This window comes from Amblyomma maculatum, chromosome 4, assembly GCF_055883805.1.
Source record: "Amblyomma maculatum isolate TAMU_Amacu chromosome 4, ASM5588380v1, whole genome shotgun sequence".
Classification (NCBI taxonomy): Eukaryota; Metazoa; Arthropoda; class Arachnida; order Ixodida; family Ixodidae; genus Amblyomma; species Amblyomma maculatum.
The window spans coordinates 60,468,235-60,489,050 of NC_139347.1; the positions used below are offsets into that span (position 1 = coordinate 60,468,235).

A 20,816-nucleotide genomic window follows, 5' to 3' on the forward strand; every position below is an offset into this window, starting at 1 on the left:
GCCGACCTCGTTGTGTAAATGCCTGTAAATAGTGTATAAAGCCTTTTCTTCATCTCACCAGCGCCGACTTGGATTCATCGCTACCGCCCAGGGAGCTGACAGCCCTAGTTCACGAAACGGGTGACGAGCGCTACGCAGCCAACTCCTTGGCACAACCCTGTTGACGGTGGGCTACTGTGTGATAACCCCACCGGCACAACAGCTTATACCGTCTACCAAAGCCACGCGTCATCAGCGGCGCGCGCGCTGATTGGTCCTCGCGCGGTGGATGTGCTGGAATTATAGTGAACTTCTAGTTCACTATAGCTGGCATGTGACGGGCACGTGGCGCCATCTGTAGCCCTCAAGGTGATCTGCGCATGCGTACTAACGGTGAGCAGGTAGCGGTAAATGGTAGTGGCAAGCAGTAGCGCTATGCTAAAGGTCAGTAGTCAGCAGAGTACTGCACAACTCTAAGAACGTTTCAGACCCTTCACGCCACGACAGCGTGCTCTCTCAGAAATCGGGTGATTGCTCTCAGCTGGTTTCGACAAAAAAAAAAAAAAAAATGCGTAGTCGTAACCACTTCATAAAAGTGGTCAACGCAATTAGCAGTATACCACACTTTTTTTATCGCGAAATCATCAGAATCGAGTTTTGAAGGCGCTACAGTAAAGCTGCTTTTTATTTTTATTTTTTTTTCATTTACGCATTCCACCCGTTGCCCCGACACGTCCTCAGTCACTTTCTCTGTCGGACAGGCATAACATGCCTGGCTCCAACAAACAGTGTTTCATGACCCAGTAGTCATTTTACCCCTGCATGACGGATGAATACTCATCTTGTTCACGATGGATGAATACTCATCTTGTTCACGGCGAACTTAAAGCACCTTCTGCTCCTAGCTCTATTTGTTTGATGACTGGTACATAAATCTGTTCAGTGAGTTCGTTAAGGTAGAGCACGCCTGTGCACTAAATACAGCATTTCCCGGTTTGTAGCTAAGCGATGAGTGGCCGTCCCGTCGACCGAAGCCGGAACGGTAAACCCAGAGGCCTCCACACGCATGAAAATCTCAGAACCAATGCCAGGAGATCAGGGAATAGATAAACAGCACAGCTAAATATATCTACACTTTCCCACACAGAGGCATTTTGATTCGAGCTAGGTCACCGGAGATAGGTGTTGGGCATGCGAGAAACTTCACCGCTCGCAAAACGGATGGCGTCCTACTTAGGCGGAAATCTTTCCGTTACTGAGCCACAGCAAGCTGGCCTCTTTAGCTGCTTACTTCTCCTTTAACGCATTCGGCCCTGAGAAACGAAACGAGTAGTCTAGAGAAGCCCTGCGCCAAGCGTAACCGAGGAAGATCGCAACAGTAGCGCTGATAAGGATTGGAAGTTAGGAAAATACCCCCCCCCCCCCCCCCCTCCTTCCTTGCTTCTGTTTCTTAGAAGCGATAAACTATCTCCGTATAAAAAATGGCCTTCGCCATGCTTCCTTGCGGAGACGAAATCAGCATCAGGTTTTCCGCAAGTCTTCACGCGCAAAGCACCTCCCGCTCTTCTCCCAAAGTTGGGGTGGTACCATGCACTTAGTTTTACTACCGTTTTACCAAGGCGTAATATACATGCAGATACAGACACGTGTTCTGGCAGCGCCACTACAGTGATTCAAGCACCTCGAATCCGTACCTGCGATCGTATACATATCGTCTTTCATATATGCCGAAGGTGCAGCTTCTCCGGCGGAACCAATGCCCGTTGCCGCGACTATAGCGAACTGAGTAGTCTGCTCACTGACCACCGCTGGCGTGACGCCGCCTATGCCGCAGAGACCGACCAGAGTGGTGGCGCTAAATGCGTCTCTACTGTAGGGTGCCTCGATGTGCGCGTACTTCACCAATAATCTACAGTAATACAACTTAGTCTGCCCTAATCTATCCCAACACAGCTTAGTCCAAAGTAATTCACTCTTTATTCTACCGTGACCCCCCATACTGCAACTTAGACCAACGTATAATTAATCTTATTCCACTTAAATCTACCCTAATCCAATGTGTTCCACTGTTGATCTACAGCGGTCCACCCTAATCAAACTATATATTGTACATGTAGGATGTCAAGAAAGAGAGGTGTGAAGAACGCGGCCTCTTCGCGCGTGAAGGCCGCTAAAACGGCAAAACAGAGAGCTGCGGCAAGGGGCGCCAACAGCGTTTCGGAAGAGATGGCAAAAAGAAGTCACACGCGTATGATTTAGCGTGTTATGTTATTGTGAGTTTTTGTGCAGTCTGCAGCGTGTGCTGCTTGTTTACTTTTAATGCATGCTGGCAAATATGCCATCAACGTCAAAGAAACTCTCACGGGTGGCGCTTCGTTCACGGGTGCGCAACTTCGGATATAAATCGTGCTCGGAAAAAGCGCCTTTTTACGCGTGCTAGCTTGCCGAGAGTCGAGACCTGTTCACGAAGTGGGCGCACCATTCGGGCCCACAAACCGCTGCAGGAAAATTCTGCTCTTCGCAAATGACACTGACGCAAAGCGCGTAGTTCCTGCTCACCTTATTGCTTTTAAAACTGTTGGTGTGAAGACAAACAATGCTCTCAAGCAGAAGTAGCGCTTCGAACGGAGTGCTGCCCATCTCTTCAACTTTGTAGCATTTCGTTGAGACAGTAGCATTCTCCCAACCGTTGATTTTTCTAATCTTCTATCGGCAGATATATCCAACATGAATTCAAGAACATTGTGATCGGGAATGATGTCATAACACTACTCGACGCTCGGACATTAAATAGGTATAGGGTACTATTCCCGAACAGGCAATTATCAAAGAAGACTGCGGACAAACAACAAAACCGAGAACTGCGCTTCTTCAAGACGCGCGTGGACGCAGAAGATATTGTCACGTTGGCAAAAAGACGTGTGAAGGCCGCAGAGCCGGTAACTCATAGTAACACAGTGAGCCGGTGTTGGCGTAGTCCAGGGACGTCCGGTCCAAGCGCGAAACGGGGACCTGTCGTCTTCTGCTCTTCTTTAGTGTCCTCTTCACACTGGCATCATTAGGCCCTCCCGGTGTGGAAGCATCGGCCCGATGCTCGAGGAAATGAACTCACAAGGAGGGCGTCCTCGCGTGATTTGGTTTGAGGCGAACCACGTGGACCATCTCTGGACGTGCTGCACGATTTGATCGTGGTGTCTCATGAGGAACAACGTCGTAGTTGAGAGCGCCAACGCGGCGAAGAACTCTGTAAGGACCGAAATAGCGACGCAAGAGCTTTTCGCTAAGTCCGCGTCGTCGGATTGGAGACCAAACCTAGACAAGATCACCCGTCTGATATTCAACCTCGCGGTGCTGCAGGTTGCAGTGTCACGCATCTGGTGCACGTTGCAATAAGGTTTGGTTTGGTTTTGGTTTTTTGGGGGTTTAACGTCCCAAAGCGACTCAGGCTATGAGAGACGCCGTAGTGGAAGACTCCAGAAATTTCGACCACCTGGGGTTCTTTAACGTGCACTGACATCGCACAGCACATACGGGCGCCTAGCTATTCGCCTCCATCGAAAAGCGGCCGCCGAGGCCGGGATTCGATCCCGCGTCCTTGGGCACAGTAGTAGAGCGCCCTAACCACTGCGCCACCCCGACGGGGCACGTTGCAATATGTTCGCATGGAAGAAGAAACGGCAGCGAATGAGAAGGGACAACACTTCGTCTTGTGACTCTACGGCTGTCAAGCTTAGCTCCCCGCGATACATTAGTGGTGCGGGCGGAGTCTGACTTTGGACTCCATCTTACCTTACGTCAAGCTTAGCCATAGTAAGGTACAAAACAACGCTTTATTAGGCCTAGAGTATTTTACGTAGGTCTCATGAGGCACAGGGACGACGTATTTTCGAGGAACAGGAGGTCGGAGCACGAAGCAGCCGGTAAAGTGGTTTCTGGTCAAAGACCATGACTCCACATATTGTCACTAAAGTGTGTAGTGGCCATTTGCTTTCGAATCTGCATGCTTGAAATGACGGACGTCAGGCGGACGTCAAACCTTCCACTAACAAACGCATGGGTGTGTATGGAAGAGGATAAGCCGCATACTACAAGCAAACGTCGCCGGCGTGTTTCAAGATGGTCGCAGACGACGTTGGATGGTACCGCATCATCAGCACAGCCAAGCGAATGCTTGGAACGTGACGCGTTGTTGCACCCCTCTGGTCGCGGCGACCACATTCACTCAAGGCCATGGTGAACGGCGTTCTATACGCGAGGTTTGATTCTTCGCGGCTCTTCCGGATAAAGCTTTGGGAGGGAGAGCTCCTCTGAGTGCTATGTTGTCATGTGTAATTAGCAGTCAAGTGCTCCCTTGAATTTCGCTCTGCTCGCACGTTACCTTGGGCAACCGTGTAGACTTCAGACACCCCCAGGATGCGCTTGAGCAGCTGCTCCTCCCGTATTCGCTCCGAGTCGGCAGTGACCGAGGCGTCCACCTCTGAAAAAAAAAAAAAAAAAAAAAAAAAAAAACAGCAGGATTTCACGAAGAATAAGGCAAAACACATGAGGCATGAAGGTGCAATACACGACACTCGCAAGGATGTCGTTCCTCCAACTCGAGCTTTGATAATTTACGAGCACCTTTGTACTTCAGTAAATAACAAAGTGATAAGGGTATGACGCGATACCATAGCTACATATAAAACCCCGCTTTAACCAAGCCGTATTAAAGTGTGTGCGTCGCCTAGGGGTAACGTGAATGCAAGGGCCCCGGCAGGCTGGTTGTGATATCCCTCTTAACACATGAAAGATGAGGCCCGAGCTGCCAGCTCCTGCCAAAAATAACGTCAAGGAATTTTGCCTGACAGAGCCATGCTCGTAAGGCGAAAGCCTTTATTGGCTCATGACTCGCCGCGTGCGCGCGTCCGCAAGAAGTATCCGCGAGATTAAGCGGGAAACCGCCAGACGGTGACGTCATCACCTGGTGACGTTTGGTCATGACCGATGACATCACCAGGCGATTCACACAAGCGAAACTGACCCCGCCGGGCGTCCGATCCGGGCGCCCGTGCAGGCGCCGCACCGCACGGCATACAGACGCAAACTCAGTGCAGCAAGCATCAGCGGCGTTTCAAATTGGTTTACCGTAAAGAAAAGGCGCCGTATCTGTCACAATTCTCCGCGGACACGTTAATCGATTCGAAGGGAGAAGGAGGAAGGCGGCAGTGAAAGAGAGAGTGGTGCCGTAGTGGAGGGCTTCGGACCAGCGCAATAGAGGCTTTAATAATAATTGGTTCACAGGAAGGAAAAGGCGCAGTATCAGTCACACTTGCTCTGTGGACACCTGAACCGCGCCGTAAGGGAAGGGATGAAGGTGGGAGTGAAAGTGGAAAGAGAGAAAGGGGAGCCGGAGTAATTTCGACCACGTGAGGATCTTTAACGTGCGCTGACATCGCACAGCACACGGACGCCACTTCGTTTCGCCTCCATCTAAACGCAGCCGCCGCGGTCGGGTTCGGACCCGGGAACTCCGACACAGTGGTCGGGCGTCTAACTACTGCACCACTCCGGCGGGGCAGAGGCTTTCGCCTCCTCGCACTTCAGTGGTCCAAAGTACCCCTTAGAATTTTTTGCTCACAACGCTGGCTCCAGATTTCCCGGTGAACGTCAAAAATGTGTTTGTTTACAGGAAAGGAAAGGAGCAGTATCTGTCACTTTCTAAGTGACAGAAGAGAAGGAAGAAGCTGCACGGAGCAAAAGCGGAAAAGGGAAAGAGGTGCCATAGTGGAGGACTATGGAGTAATTTCGACCACCTAGGGATCTTTAACATTCACTGACATCGGTGAGCACATGCACGCCACTACCCCATTTTACATCAATCGAAACGCGGCCGCCGATAGGTCTCCTTTCTGAACACAGGCTTTGTTTTCACGTCAAGCGAAAATAAATATTTAATGGCCCATTTGTTCTGACCCTTGAGATCGCGTGGAAAATGCGAGCTATAGGTTGCTGCTTGTTTAACGCACGAACCAGCACAGTTTGTCCTGCAGCACACTGTTCAAGGCCGGCTTCGAAGCGGGTAAGTCTCGCGTTTCGAGGAATACCTAATCAAGGACGATCAGTGCGTGTGAATATTATTAAAGCAAACTGGTCGCAACTGCTCCGTCATAGCATATGTTAAACGACACGTTGGGGCATCTAGAGCTCGTTACCGTAAATCTTTAACCACACAACCAGATCTAACTCTTCCGCGTCCGATCTGCCCATAAAAACGGATTTCACGTGACTAATCCCACAACAGCAGCTGACGCAGCGGAACCGCTCAGCAAGCTAGAAGAAACAAAGACGAGTTTTTCAAGCGTCGCCTCAGTACAATAATATGTACTGAGGACCTATAAGACTCCGTGTCAGCTAGCACACCTAAAAAGGTTTTAAACTGCATCACAATTGACTGATTAACGAACTTACCCGAAAATTGGTGGTTAGGTCTGTATTAGAGGGACCGCACAACGAGCTTCCGAAAAGGGTAGTTACGGAGGTATACAATAAATTAAAAATGCCAATTCTAGTCAGGCGAAGCGAAAGCGCGGTTTTGCTTTGGTTAGGCTTAGGTTTAGACATGGGCGGACACGGCTTTGCGGCGATTAAATTGCGGAGATTATGGTGTCGAGGACGCCGTCACCTACGAGAGGGAACACGTGATTCTGTATCCGGCGTCAATGGTTAAGCTTATAGCCACTCTGTGACCTCTGGCTAGTTGAAGGTCAAGCGGCCTGCAAGGTTGACCTCGGCTGATGGATGGCGCAATGAAGAGCACCGTGACTTCGAGAAGGAACAAGAGAAAGAACATCTAGACGAAATGTAGAAGAGGAAAGCGATTTGAAAACAGCATGCGATGGGCAGGGGAGCAGGATACACAACTGGTGGTCAGCCCGGGTAACGGTTTGCATTTTAAGGTAAGAAAGGGCGGAAGATAACAGAGGAAAAAAAAGTCGCTCGGCCGATAGAAGTAGTTCAGCTATAGTTTCGAACTGAAATTGATATCAACAAAACAGCCATTTATCCTGTAATGGGCTCGGTTTAGTCGACGATGTTGATGTCCGTTCTTTACGGAACAAACGGGCACTTCAAGGCAGCACAGTTAGTTTTGCGTGCAGCAGCACTCGCAACGATCAAACTTACCATCTTCCGTACTTGTCACCGGTGTGTCGCGCGCAGCGGCCTTCTCCTGTCGAATTTGAGCAAGCGTTTTGACCTGAAACATTTCCGTGTCTTCGCCGCCTGTAATACAAGCGCCACGGAGCCATGGTTAAAACGACCGCGCTCCCAACCACCACGAGTGCAAGGGGCAGCAGCGAAATCTAACCCCATTATGATATAGGAAAGCAATCCGTATCGCCTCTTGTTGTGGAAACATTTTTTTGCTCCTCATATCAAAGGCAGAACTCCTCCGATTCCGCTGTGGTGGCGCAGTGATTAAGATACCCGACTACTGCACCGGAAAATTCGGCCCGATTCCGGCTACCCGGCGGCAGCGTTTCGATGGGGGCGAAACGGAGAGGCGTCCGTGTGCTGTGCGATGTCAGTGCACGTTAAAGATGTGGTCCGCTGGATTAGACTGTAAAACTTTTATTTCGCCGATCAGAGAAGGTTTAAGAATTGAGGCGTACTAGATGACTAGATGGGTTTCATTCATTCCTGATATTATGTCGGCTCCGCAATCCAGCTGCTAATAAAGGGAGCAGCAGTCTCATCTCAATGCCGGGTCGTCCTGTGCACTACCCGCACCGTCTTTAGGTGTCGGTTTCGCGTTGGTTTTAGGTGAGCGTACCCATGAAGGGGTAGGCAGCGAACGCGATGGTTAGATGGCATCCTCGAGGCACTGCAGATGAAGTTATGTGATGTTAGGAAGATAGTGAGAGACCGGAAAGCGTGGCGTGACATGGTCCATAGGGTCACGAAGAGTCGGACACGATTGAACGACTGAACTGAACCCATGAACATGATTCGAGAAGACCACGCAGTGGACGAACCAACCTGCGAAGCGACTAGTACGCAGGCGGTACGAAGTGCACACAAACTTCCGAGAAGCACAAGCTGCGCGCTCGTCTGTGGGCCACCAAATAAATGTTTTCACCACTACCGCCACTATGCTGAATCTACTGAGTTGAGCGGCAGAAACTACCTAAATACGCATACTATGTGCGCGCTGTGCAACGTTAGTGCATATTAACGAACCCCCACCCCCGAGCCCCCCCCGTATACGGTCTCTGTTGGCTCATGTATACAGATGCTAGACGTTAAACATAACAAACTTTACCGTTTTCCTGATTTAGTACAAATATTCACTGCAAGGCCGTCCATGGAGCTCAAGAAAAAATTGTGGGGGCTTAAACATGGCTCGAACCAAGTGATAGAGCGAGAGCTGTGTGTTGCAGCGATAGCCTGTTAAACACCCGCTTTTTAATCCGCGGTTTTTTTATAATGTTTATTTAAATTAGGTTTTGGGGAAAGGAAGGAGTCATACTTTTGAGGGGGTCGTAAGACTGATGTGCGCGCGGACAAAAGCTCCTTTCCTTCTTAGTAATGAGCAGTTTCCAGTGACGAGCGAACACGCAATACGTGATCCGCGGATCGACGGTCCGTTGTATGAATCGGCCTGACACCGCACAGCACACAGAAGCCTCTCCGTTTCGCCTCCATCGAAACGCAGCCGCCGGCAGTCGTGTTCGAACCCGGGTACCCCGGTACAGTAGTCAGGCTGCACCACCATGGCGGGACATCGCGTTTGGCTATCCTTCGATAATTTAGCATGTGTGTATACGTGTTATTTATTAAATATCAAAAGCAGAAGGAAAAGATGGTTGTCTACCCGGTTATCTGCTAATTTCTGGAGCACCTGAACCGGGGCGGCGGAAATAAAGGGATAGTAAGGAAGCGGTAGGGAAAATAAATAAAAGAAAGTTCTCGGCTCACATGCCAGCGTGGCGGTTAACGGCACTGAACAGTTTTTTCTTTCTTTCTTTTTACGCGACAAGTGGCGAACGCGGCGTGGTCGGCGCGAACGCGAGACACGTGTGCATATACCTCTTTGAGGGCTCCCGTCTCCAGCTTGTCCGCAGCGTAGCGCAGGCGACATATGGTTCTTCTGGGGCGTGCCGAAGGTGCTCTCGCTGTCGGATTCTGAAAAAAGACGCGGTGTAAACGTCACGCTTTTCCGTCTAAGCTCTGCGTAAATCATCGGTAGCGAGGACGCTACCGCTGATTTATGAAGCGATACAATGGTTCAGAGAAAGCACCATGGTTTCAGCTGCAGTGCTTCCTCGCTGCGTAGGTCGCGCATAGCAGTTTCACGGTCAGAGGATATGTCAAGGAAACCGAATGTAACTGGGTTCAGTTCCTCAGATACCTCGATCGTCAGAGCAACATAGAATTCTATTCGCATGTGTTGCAGCATTGTCATCGGATAGCCCAGCGCTAATACCTAGATCGAACCGTAAAAGCGCTTACTTACCCCAGTGCAATGCAGGTGTGAGGAAGGTTACAGTCATCGCTACAGACGCCAAAAAACTTGTAGTTTGGTTTTTCTAGCTTTTTGATAATCCTCGCATCTCTGTAAAGGATGCCATTCAAACCTTACAGCAAAGAAGCCAAAACGCTCTTACCGCACACGGTATTCGACGAGAATCGGACACTGCAGGTACACGCGAGTCTTGTCCAAGACTGAAGTCTCGCTATTACAATGTGCTCCAGTTATGTCGTTTTGGTACGACATGCGATTTACTTTCGGCACACGAGAAGTGAACCCACAGGTAGATAGCGGGCGAGCAGTGTTCACTATGTGGAGGTCACGTTTCGGACCCGATTATCGTCGCACTGAAAACAAACTATGGCCGCAAAGCATCAACATCACGAGGTGCATGCGTTGCGAGTGGTCCATGTAGTTAACAAGCGAGCAGCAGATGGTGCAATGCTGCATGGTAACGACAGTACGGCAATGCCCAAGAGCAGCTCGGCCAAGATACTTTCCTCCGAAACAGCTCACCTCAGGGGAGATAACAGTCTACTGGTGATCTCAGTGGACGAAATAAGGAACGAAAATTTGGCTGGCACCAAGAATGCAGAACGTTGTTCTTGTGTTTGGTTATACTACTGACCGACTAAAGTCTTATACTGCTCTACTACTTATGGCACAAAGAAAAAAAAATAAAGAAAAGCTTCTTCTTTTTTTTTTTTTTTTGGTAGGTCAAAGTTTAGTTAACTCATAAACAATCCAAATCGCGATATTTCAACAAGGGTATTTTCCCTTAGCAAGAGGCTTAAATGAAATGGGATATGTTCCTTATAGACAAATTTAAATGCATTTTCATTAATTCCTTAAGTTTTGTGCATGACAGTATAACATGGTTGATAAGTCATCGCCACATGTTCCACGTACAGGTTACAGCTGTTTGAGGAGCGTAAAGCGATATAAGTCTGTCCAATGCGGAGGTGAGATAGGATTACTTCAATAAAGCGCTTTTGATGACAGCATGACTCCCAACATTCCAATTATAGAAAACGCCCATCTCGATTACTATAGTCGGATACAGGTTAAGAAAAAAGCGGCATCCGGCTATCAAAGGATCCCCCAACCGAGCTATCATGACGTCACGGCTACCCGCCTTGCACCTACGAGTAGTGCTTGGAACGTGGTTTCTTCCGTGCTGGCAAATAGTTCCTAAATGCTTCGCGAGTTCCAGAAAAATACATGCATTTACTCAATTCGATCAATAGTCGTTTGCTCATCAGAGTACAACAGGTAAGAGACCGAATTCTGAAGGTGAATTTCAGCACAGTAGAGTTTTCACGAAACCGCTTTGTTGTTCTGCGCTTCACTGCATCTTTTTTACGCCATGGAGCCCTACGAGGTGGCGTGTCGCCGGGTCGCGACACGCATGAAGAGCTTTGGGAGCATTGGCTCAGCTCACTTGTGCAAAGGTCGCGTTATTCCGCGAATGGTGAGCAAACGGCGGTCGGCATGGCAACGGTGCGCCAACTGCCGCGGAGAACAATGGGAATTGGGTAGTCTATGGTTGCGTTCCAATACTACCCAGTAGGTGTCTATTTGGGCGGCTAGCCGGACAGCCGCCATCTTGGGACGCCTTCCAATTCTCGTGAAGCCGTCCAAGAAGACTGCTTCGCCGAAGTCAACATAGATGCAAGATACTTGCTGCTAAACACGGCGGACAGCAAGCGTATCGAAAAAAAAAAAAAAAGCGTATCGCGCTGAGCGAGTCATGCTCACGGTGGTTGTGCTCTTTGCGAGTGCCGGAGTATAGGTATATACACGATCTTTCAAATGTGAGTTATTACGTGAATGCGTGCGCTAGCTACAGGCTAATTAATTCACCTGCCTTCATAGGCGCGAGATTCACATCAGTGCAGATTCTTGAATCGTGCAAGAGGAAAGCACGCGGTTGAGAGTTTGGCCGTTTTACTAAAGAGTTGGGTGCACTTGGTCTGTTTACTTGATCGGACTTTAATTTGACGGTGACAGTTGCTTGAGTCGATGTCATCGACGAACTCGTCGCTCTTTGGGCACCTCGCCGGGAGTCAGGACGGCTCGTGTACGGCACCCATGTGTTTCTCTCTAGCTGTAGTAGCCGTGACAAACTCTTCCGTGCATTCTCAGTTAATATCGGGAGAACGAACTCACCTGTCGATGCTGGCTTGTTGCACATTGATTTTAGCCCGCCTGTATATTATTAAAACTAGTTGCTTTCTCTTTCTCTCGCTGTGACCGGATATCGCCTTTCGTACGTAATCCTCTCAGGCTTACAGCCTTTTGTATCTTTCAGGTGTGTGCATGAGCACACACGACCGCCGACGTCATGAGCCATAGGAGCATGAACGTTTGACTGTAGTGGAACCATGCAGGGGCCCAGGGGCATGCTTGCCCCAGACTCCTCTGTTGTAATAAGTTTTTACTTATTAGCACATCCGAGAAGCACGTCCACTTCAGAATCAATAATAAGAATAAAACTGTCGCTGACCTTCTCTTCCATCAAGGCGTGAGCGGGCCCATTGCGCGAGCAGTACGGTCGGTAATGCCCAATACCCAATAGGCGATTTACGCTGTGACGATTAAACACGCATTATTGCCTCAAAAATCTATGAGCCGTAAAAACGTGGTTTCCACCTGCATTATCGTAAAGCTCTAAAAAAAACGCCATTTGAAAAGTTATTTAAACGCTTTACTTCATCTATTGTGCCACGAGGGGGCACTACGCTTAGACAGGTAGACATGTTATATTGTGTGAATGTGTACACAAAAGCTCTGGTGTACACGTCGACGATGACGTTATGAAGCTGTTTCCAGACGTCTAAGGAATTGTAACCCACCCTAAACAACACCCTACAATCACCTAGAACTAGTCTAGTCTATAGAGTGTGTCAATACGAACGCTGTTCTTAGGATGGTGCAAATGAAAAGCGCTGTATATGTTACACTTATGTACGGACACCTGAACCGAGTCATTAAAGAAAGTAGGAAGAGAGCTATCATAATTAGCTACACTGATAACATCACCAGCACCCGCGTTCGATCTAGGGTGCCTCCGTACGAACGCCGTTCTTAGTGTGGTGCCAACTCAAATAGTAAAGGCGCTAGCGTGCGCCAGACTTGGTGGTCCAGTCGTATGTTTGTGTATGTTTCTCTATATGGGCCAGTCACATTATGCGGACAACGGCCGATAAATTTAGGGGGCCACCGCCATTCTCCACAGCACTCCGCTATGACACCTCCTCCTCTTTCTATCTCTCCTTTCTCCCTTGCTTTACGGTATGGTTCTGGTGTCGATCCCGAAGTGCGACAGATACTGCGTTTTATTTTTATTTTTACTAATACATAGAGAAACCACGACATTACATACATTGATCGCAAAATAATCGTTACAGCGTGAAAGATAAATCAATAAAACAGATATTGGAAACAAATAAGTATAATAAACATTGAAACCAGCCTTGTTTCATATCAACAAAACTATCGCTCGATTTATCGACATTCGGTTGAGCAACGTGAACCCCTTTCTTGACTCATGGTGAAAACCTCGCGTGCACGAGATCCGTCCGCAAGGTCTGTCTGCGAGATTCCGCGAGACGTGTTCTCCTTGTCTAGCGTTCCTGCCGTCTCCGCAACGTAGGGAGCGCGAAGCGAGCGACGCCGCACAACCAATCCCACAGCACTGCAACGAACGAGCGTCAAGGAAAGCCATGCGATAAGAGCGACGGTGTACCGTCCAATCCCATACTTGCAGGATCACTGCAACAAACTCATGCCAAGTATTCCTCTGAGCGATGTACCATATATGCACCAGCAACGCTCAAATTTCGCATTTCTCCACTGGTGCAGATTCTCCAGCGCTCTCGGAATCCTTTTTTTTTTTTTTTTTTTTCAAGAGCTCACTTCGCGCGTCGAACGAACACGGCCGTGCCACCAAACTTGCAGCATAGATGCCCGTGACAGTGCAAGTTAGGAAGCATGGCCACACCGCGTTTCATCACACGCACAGAGCATTGACGAAAAAATAAAAACGCTCACGTGGGTCACGCTTAAATTACCCCTGGATGATCGCTCAATATCGGATGACGCAGCAGACTCAAAAGCAATCGAACGTGGGGGCACGTCCGGTCGTAACGTGAAACCATGCACCACGCTCACCATACTACTGGTACTTAATGTGAATCAGGTGATATGACATATAATGTATCAAATGAAATGCGCAAGGAGCGTATGTACATATCGGAACATGTTATTGCTTTGAACATCGTCGCCGGTCGCAAAAACGCCTTTATGATAGGACGCTGGTGTCGACGACGCGTCCACGCTGGTGTCGACGACGAGCCAAAATTTCCGGAGTCCTCCACTGCGGCTCCTCTCGCAACCTTAGACGCTTTGGGACGTTAAACCCTATAAATTAAACCAAACCAAATCTCCACGCCCCTAGTCGGTATCCACTAAGACGCCATGTAAACAATGTTGCGCAGATCAAAATCCCTCCCCCTCGTCGGGCCTAGAGTACTTCAGGACCAGAGAGGACTGGGAGACATCACTGCGCTTGGATCCCCGGTCGTGCAGCCCATCTTCACCACCCGGGCCACGAGTGTTGAGAGCCTTAGGAACATATATACCGAAGTTTGAGTTTCACCGTCGCAACAAGGCTTACAAATGCACGCCACGAGTGTAGTGACGGTCGTGTCTGCAACTAACGTTGTTTGTTTCGGCGAGTTTCGCATCCTTTATGCCGCATTTAAGGTCTTTTTAGGCCATATATCGAATGCAATGAATATTTTGCGAGACAGATAACACGTGGTATGCCATTTTCGTGGGTTTTTCTCCTAGTAGCAACATTTTCTCAATTTCAAGCGTAACACGGTTTCGAAGTAGAAATCATTTTACCGATATATCGCGTGTTAACCTCATGCAGTCCCCGCATTTCGGTACTATATGAAACCTGACACTGTGCACTTGTTTTCGCTTCCCTACCCAAAAATTACCCAGCGCCAAAAACTACGTGTATCTTGAGGGACTTTTTTTTTTTTTTTTCGACGAAAAAAAAAATGGCGCGTGAAAGCGCGCGAGCTGTTGCATATTCTGAACGGCGACGCATAGCAAAGCAAACAAAGCAAAAATCAAAATAAACTCGGCATATTGGAAAAAGCACACAAAAAATGCCTGGAGTCTGACTGCGGCAGTGTCGAATTGCTTGATTGCGAACCACGCCCTCAAATGTGAACGTGTCAGCACACGAAGGCTCGATCAGGAAGAAGAAAACGTTATCGTGCAGTTATTCGCGGGACATTATTTACAGCTTGACGAAGAAAACTCCCGTCGAAACTCCAGCCACAGTTACGCCTTGCGGAGACCACCAGGGAGGCATACCTCATTGACGAGCTTCGTCACCAGAGGGCTTCTGTCGAGAGACAATGGCACAAACAGGAATCACGTCTTGAACGCCTCGTCTCTTTACGTCCTTGTATTCTTTTTTTTATTTGTTATGTACAAACAGCTTGCATTCTCTTCGGTTCTGTTAGTGACGTCCAGCATAGCAAGCGCCCCTTTTTTTTGTGTGTGTGGGAGTCACATGACACAGACGGGAGGCACAGGGTCGACAGATTTCAGCAGAACTCAGACGCTTGTTCAAGGGGCATCAGAGACAGGAGGAATATCGGGGAGAGAGGAACAGAAAAGAGTGGACCGAGGATCTAAGGGCACAGACCAACGCAAAACATTTCACGAAGCGGCGTTTTGCGCAACACAAACAAAAATTGGAACAGACACTGCGTTGAGTTTGGTGCACTTGTCGAGGTCACTAGGCAAAGCCTTTCGGAGCTGCTTTTTCATACGCTTCAAGGGGAGCGGGAGCGCCTGAGATTCTCGTAGTGACGGTAAGGCCGTTGAGTCCACAAGAAACGGAAACCAGAGCAAATGAGAGAGAGAAAAAAACCACTCTGCAGTTATGTTCCCCGAGGAACAGCCGGTGGCCTTCCGTTATCCGTCGGCAGCTAAAGTGAAGAAAACCCCGCGCGCAAGAAAAAAAAAAAAGTCATACAAGCTTTATGTGGACCAAAGCTTTCTGGCGGCTACCCTCGCGCTAAGCCTAGCGCACGTGCGCCTGTTCAGTCACACATCCGGATGACAGCCTGGTGCCTATGTCCTCAAGGAGCCGCGTGAGAGCTGGCACGAGCAGCAAGCCGGCTTCTCCAGTGGCTGGTTCGACGAACGCTGCCTCGCTGGCGCCTGCCAGCGCTTGCTTGAATTAATCAAAGGAGAACTCTAGCCAAACAGCCGGCTTGCCACGCGTCAGCCGCGCGCCTCCGCCAGACTGTTCCGAGGACTGCCGTTGGCGTCAGGGGACGCCGGCATAGAGGCTGACCTAGGGTTGGAGCCAGGGCGCACGTCATTGTGTTAAACGCTGCAGTAGCTCCTATCCCTGTCACAGCTGCCAACAGTTTCTGAGCCTACCGCATCGCTCTAGCAGACATCGGCTGCCAGGGACTCCCAGTTGCGCCAGCTGGCAACGGCACATTTTCTTCTGGTCGACCGCCGGGAGGAAGAAAGGGGAAAGGGGAATCGCGCGCGACACGTCTACTAGCGGCGCGCATCACCATCACAGAGATTATTCAAAACGAAGGGTAAGCAGGAAAGAATCGGCAGGGGGTAGCCACTAGGCAAAATTAAACGGCAGTTGGTGTGAGTGGGACAGAGATAGAGTCGGGAGGAGGAAGCTGTACGAGAACGGGAGGGGAGAGAGAGAGAGAGAGGGAGGGGCAGGCCAGAGAGACAGAGAGAGAAGCGATAGCCGGCAGCTGCGGGGCTTCTCTGCTCAGTGCCAGGCGGGCCGACCCAGGTAGACGCTGCCGTGGCGCAGGAACCCCTGGAACACGGTGTGGTGGCGCCCTGGGCGGGGGTGGGCACACGCGCACGCGTCAGTAAACGCCGACTTCCCAAGCACACGAATGCATGCAAACACACACATACACACACACACACACACACACACACCACAGAGGCTAAGAAGCATAGAAGAACCCAGCACCAGGCGTACTGCTACCCTAATGCTATGAGAGTCTGTGTAAGCAGACCGCGCTGCGCTAAAAATTCACTTTCTCCCATACGGAGGCAAGGATTGCAAGTAACGTTTGCGACAACAAAGTGGCCACTGACAGCAAAGTTTGAAATGGGCCAGCTGGTCACCACTGACTAGTGAACAGTGAAGGATGTCTGGAAGGTAAGTTGCATATGCACCAGAATACACACAGACTGATTCCCATTCCATCCACTTCACGCTCCGAGAAGATAAGCGTGCATTGGTTAGTGATTAAAAAAAACTGCACAAGTATTGACTGGAAGTTCATATCGAAATGAATTCATACCCACTTCATTCCCCAGTGCAAGATGCAACTAGCAATTGTGTATGAAACCTACCAGAGCCAAGACCATGGTGTGAAATAATAAACTTTAATGTCCATTATTTAGCTAGAAAAGTGCGTGCTGAAACATGCAACATTAAAAGAAAATCTGTACAGTTTGGAGCTCAGTGTCATGTGTTTTCTTCCAAGTCCTGTGCTCTATTCGTTCATCAGCATCAGCTAGCTCATGCTTGAGCATTGACTGATCAGGAGGTTAAATTTCCACCGATGAAACATAGCACTTGGGGACTGGCAGGCAGGTCAAAAGTAGAACGTGGTCAATGCTTAGACACACAGAACTCTGGCCTCTCCCCCATCACATTTTCAATGCTGGTTGAATGTTCAGATTCTTGTCGCACATAGCCACCCTCTAGAGTAAGTCTCCTGGTCTTGGCAACAATATACAAGTACATGCGAATGCAAGTTACAAAATTTGCAGCCAAAATATCTGAAGGAATGTTATCATGATGTGGCCGATCTTACAAACCAAATTTAGTGACCAGACCTTTACACCTACATTCGAGTCAGTTGAAACACCACGAACTACTACTTAGATTATATACCCCTGCCTCCCCAGGGAAATGCAGTGGAAACAGAATTAACTAATACCACTGTCACACAGGCACATTTGAAAGTGGTCAAATGCTACGCACGTCAACCATCACTACATGACTAATTCAATTGCAGTCTAGCCCATCTTACTCAACCATAATCCAACTCCTAAGCATGATCAAGCTTTTCCTTGTCAAGAGCTGCTAATTTCATGCTTGGAAAACATTAATATGCAGACTAAATATGAAATATGCCGGAAGAAAGTGTTCAGAAACGTCTGAAATTTTAGTGCTGTATGTTTTTCCAAAACTGTGAAAAACACAACACACACCTGACTTGACAGTAGTGAGCAAGCATGCAAGCACAACACTCACACATTCAGGCTGGCCAGTACACCCATTAGTGTGTAAAGGAAGTTAGTTACACTGAAGACCAAATTTTTGATCACAAATGATTCTATACCGCTACAACTGATTTATTCACCCCTATTTGTGCATAGTTTCAGAAAAAACCAAAGCAAACCGACAAGACCCACTGCATTGGAAGGAAGACTTGGGACAAGTGCCTGTCATGCGTTTCACTGGTCTTGCAAATAAACTTACATACTGAGAAACATCGATCTAAAAATTGTTGAATGTGTGCATGCACCACCTACTGTCAAGCAGCAGGCCTACGCTTTGGTAAAGATCAATTGGAAAAGTATAGCAGCGTTGCATGTCAAACTTCAATTGGAATTGGAGGTAGCCCCATTAGTGTTACAACTGTCCATGTAATAGCAGTATTTTCCTGCCACATACTTTGAGTGAGTTACTGTAATTCTAAGTGTGTCATTGCACATTGCTGGGCCATCCCTGAACTGTCTTGAGTGCGGCATCACCCAACAGTGGGGCCCACTGGCAAGACTAGATTAAGGTGCCAACAGGTCATCAGTGACCTTAAAAGTTTGATTTTTAAAGGCTCTTTGGCACCTTATGAGTTGAAGTGCACCGTGATCCACCAGTGACACAATGTAGTGAACATGGCGAAATGCTCCTGCAAGGCTGTGCACCAAATACTCCCCGCTATTCTGCACTAGTCCTTAAAGTATTCGCAGAGAAATGTCCCTCTTGAAATATTCAAAGCAAGCCATGCACCTTACAAAAGCACGGTATGCACTCTGTTCTTGCTCGCAGGGAGACTAATAAATAGAACAGAGAGCAACATTGGGGAGCAAATGTTTCACCGGCTCGACATCTCAATGCAGAGCACACTGCCCAGTTATATTCCCAGACTTCCAAGGCATACTTGGTTCGAAAATTACAGTACAGTACAGATGAATCCAAAGCTACAGGTAGCAGCAAGGAGCCCATGCTCCGAGGCATAGCTTAAGCACACTGGGCACCTCCCAAGAGAGTCGCAAAGACCAGGCAAAGACTGTACCCTAGCAACAGCCCAGTTTATCAAGTTGGTAATGTTAGCTAATTGATTTTAGCATCAATGCAGTTGCTGCAACTCCCCTAAACTTACCTGCCAAATTCTAACAGCCAAAGAACATAAAGCAAATAAGCAAGAAAGGAAAAAAAAAAGTGCCCCGGAAACCAAATGTTAACAAAGTGTGAAATGAAAAAATGTGAAAGAGAAAAAAACACATGCATGCTTCATCGTTCCTTGTGCAAGAACTCAACTTTATTACTTTGAGAATTCTTATATCATCAACAGTAGTGTAGACACGATAGTCCGATCAGGATGACTTAAAAAAAATTATAAATATACCCTTATTTTGGCAAGCAACACATATTCAAACAGAACAGAATGAAAGCATTGTTGTCCCAAACACCACCACATGAGACATGCACACATGACCCTGTCACAGGGAGGGAAAAAAATGCATAGGACAGCAAAGAAAAAAGCAACAAGTAATGTCCAGGATTGTGTGCAAACCTGTGAACTTGCAAAAAAAAGTGAGAGGACATAGCAGCCTACGGAATGAGTGCAATATGTAAAAAAAAAAAAAAAAAAGCACTTGTTACTAGAAAGGATCCCCTGCCAAGGACAAAGTCACACATGTACACACGCAACACTCATGTTGCCAAATAGCAAACAACCCCAGCTGGCAATATTCTCTGTACAAAGCTGACACACTTGCAAACAATAAATTAATAGCACTACAACTCCTAAACTATAAAAGAAAAAATCCATTTGTCGGCCTGTTTCTCAAAAGAGAGGCAATGTGGTATTACAAGAGCTTAGCTCTTCCAGAAAATTCACGGGGCCAAGAATAAACCTATCACTGCAAAGAAAAATTCCAACAAACAGGAAGACTGCATAGCACATGTCCATGCATGCGCTCCTATAACAAAGGAAAATATTTGTGGGGGAGAACGAAAAGGGGAGGGTTATAAAAAGACGGTAAAAATGTGGTCTTGCAATTGTGTGTGTGTGTTGTGGCGTCTGTGCTACATCATCCAACAACAAAAAGAAAGCATACAAAAAAAAAAGAGGGAAGAGGAAATAACAAATAACAAAAAGTGGTGGGGGGAGGGAAGAGCAGGAAGAGGGAGCAACTGCAGAGTGCGGAGGAGAATGCCAATCCGGGCGCGGCGCAATGGTGGTGGTGCCAGAGGCGGAGGGAGAGTATCGGCAGCCTTGAGGGCCCCGGAGCCAAGCACACCACGCGCGCCCCCGAGACCTAACTCTTCCTGCCTCTAGCAATAGCGAGACGTCGACACCCCTGCAAAGACCGGAAACAAGAGGCTTCAGCCCGACGCCAATTGCTCTCTTCCGTCCAACCCACCATCGACCTTACTATCCCAGCCCAACCCACAATAAATTTTACTAACCCCTCACCACCCGTCAAAGCCATCTATCAGACTTCACCATACCCCAGGCAGGTCTTTAGTTCTCGACAAGGCTGCCATATCCCCCCTCCGTAATTGTAAAGCGACCGCTCTACAAATCCAGCAATAACAATGGCAAAGCTGTGGCTAACGTTGAAGGCAGATAAGCAGTACAGGATCCAAGCATGCTTTTTGTATGGTCACGTTTCCTGCAACACTATTATAGCGCACCAGCAACGGAGGGCTCCATGGAACATTTACCCGAGAGGACTGCATACTGTTTCCATCAAACAGCAACTATGAGGTGGCAGCAACTTGAGGCTGGTAAAGCACCAGATGTATCCGCCTATACAGAACACACAGTGCCTAATATGTCTTCATTGCACCAAAAGGAACAAAAATTGTTTGTGCACAATGCAAAGGCAAGCAATCAACGATGTAGGTTGTGCTAGCTAAAGAGAGAGTGCCTGTCCCTCGCACAAAGGATTAACATTACACAGCCCAAGTCTAGACTCCTGGCTTTAAAGTGCTTTGGCG

At 48.3% G+C, this 20,816-nt stretch overlaps 1 protein-coding gene across 8 annotated transcripts in view; it reads right to left on the reverse strand.

Moving 5' to 3' along the window:
- The window catches only part of LOC146191192 (uncharacterized), a 60,945-nt gene that overhangs the window by 9,024 nt on the left and 31,105 nt on the right, over positions 1–20,816 (reverse strand). For 5 of the 8 annotated variants that reach the window (XM_084601673.1, XM_084601678.1, XM_084601676.1 and 2 more), the window contains 3 exons: positions 9,046–9,141; positions 7,141–7,239; positions 4,358–4,456 (listed from right to left, as the gene is read on the reverse strand). In XM_084601673.1, the coding sequence (XP_084457799.1) occupies positions 4,358–4,456; positions 7,141–7,239; positions 9,046–9,141 (294 nt within the window). The remainder of the gene's footprint in view (positions 1–4,357; positions 4,457–7,140; positions 7,240–9,045; positions 9,142–20,816) is intronic. The other 3 variants (XM_084601679.1, XM_084601681.1, XM_084601680.1) reach the window with 1 other exon arrangement.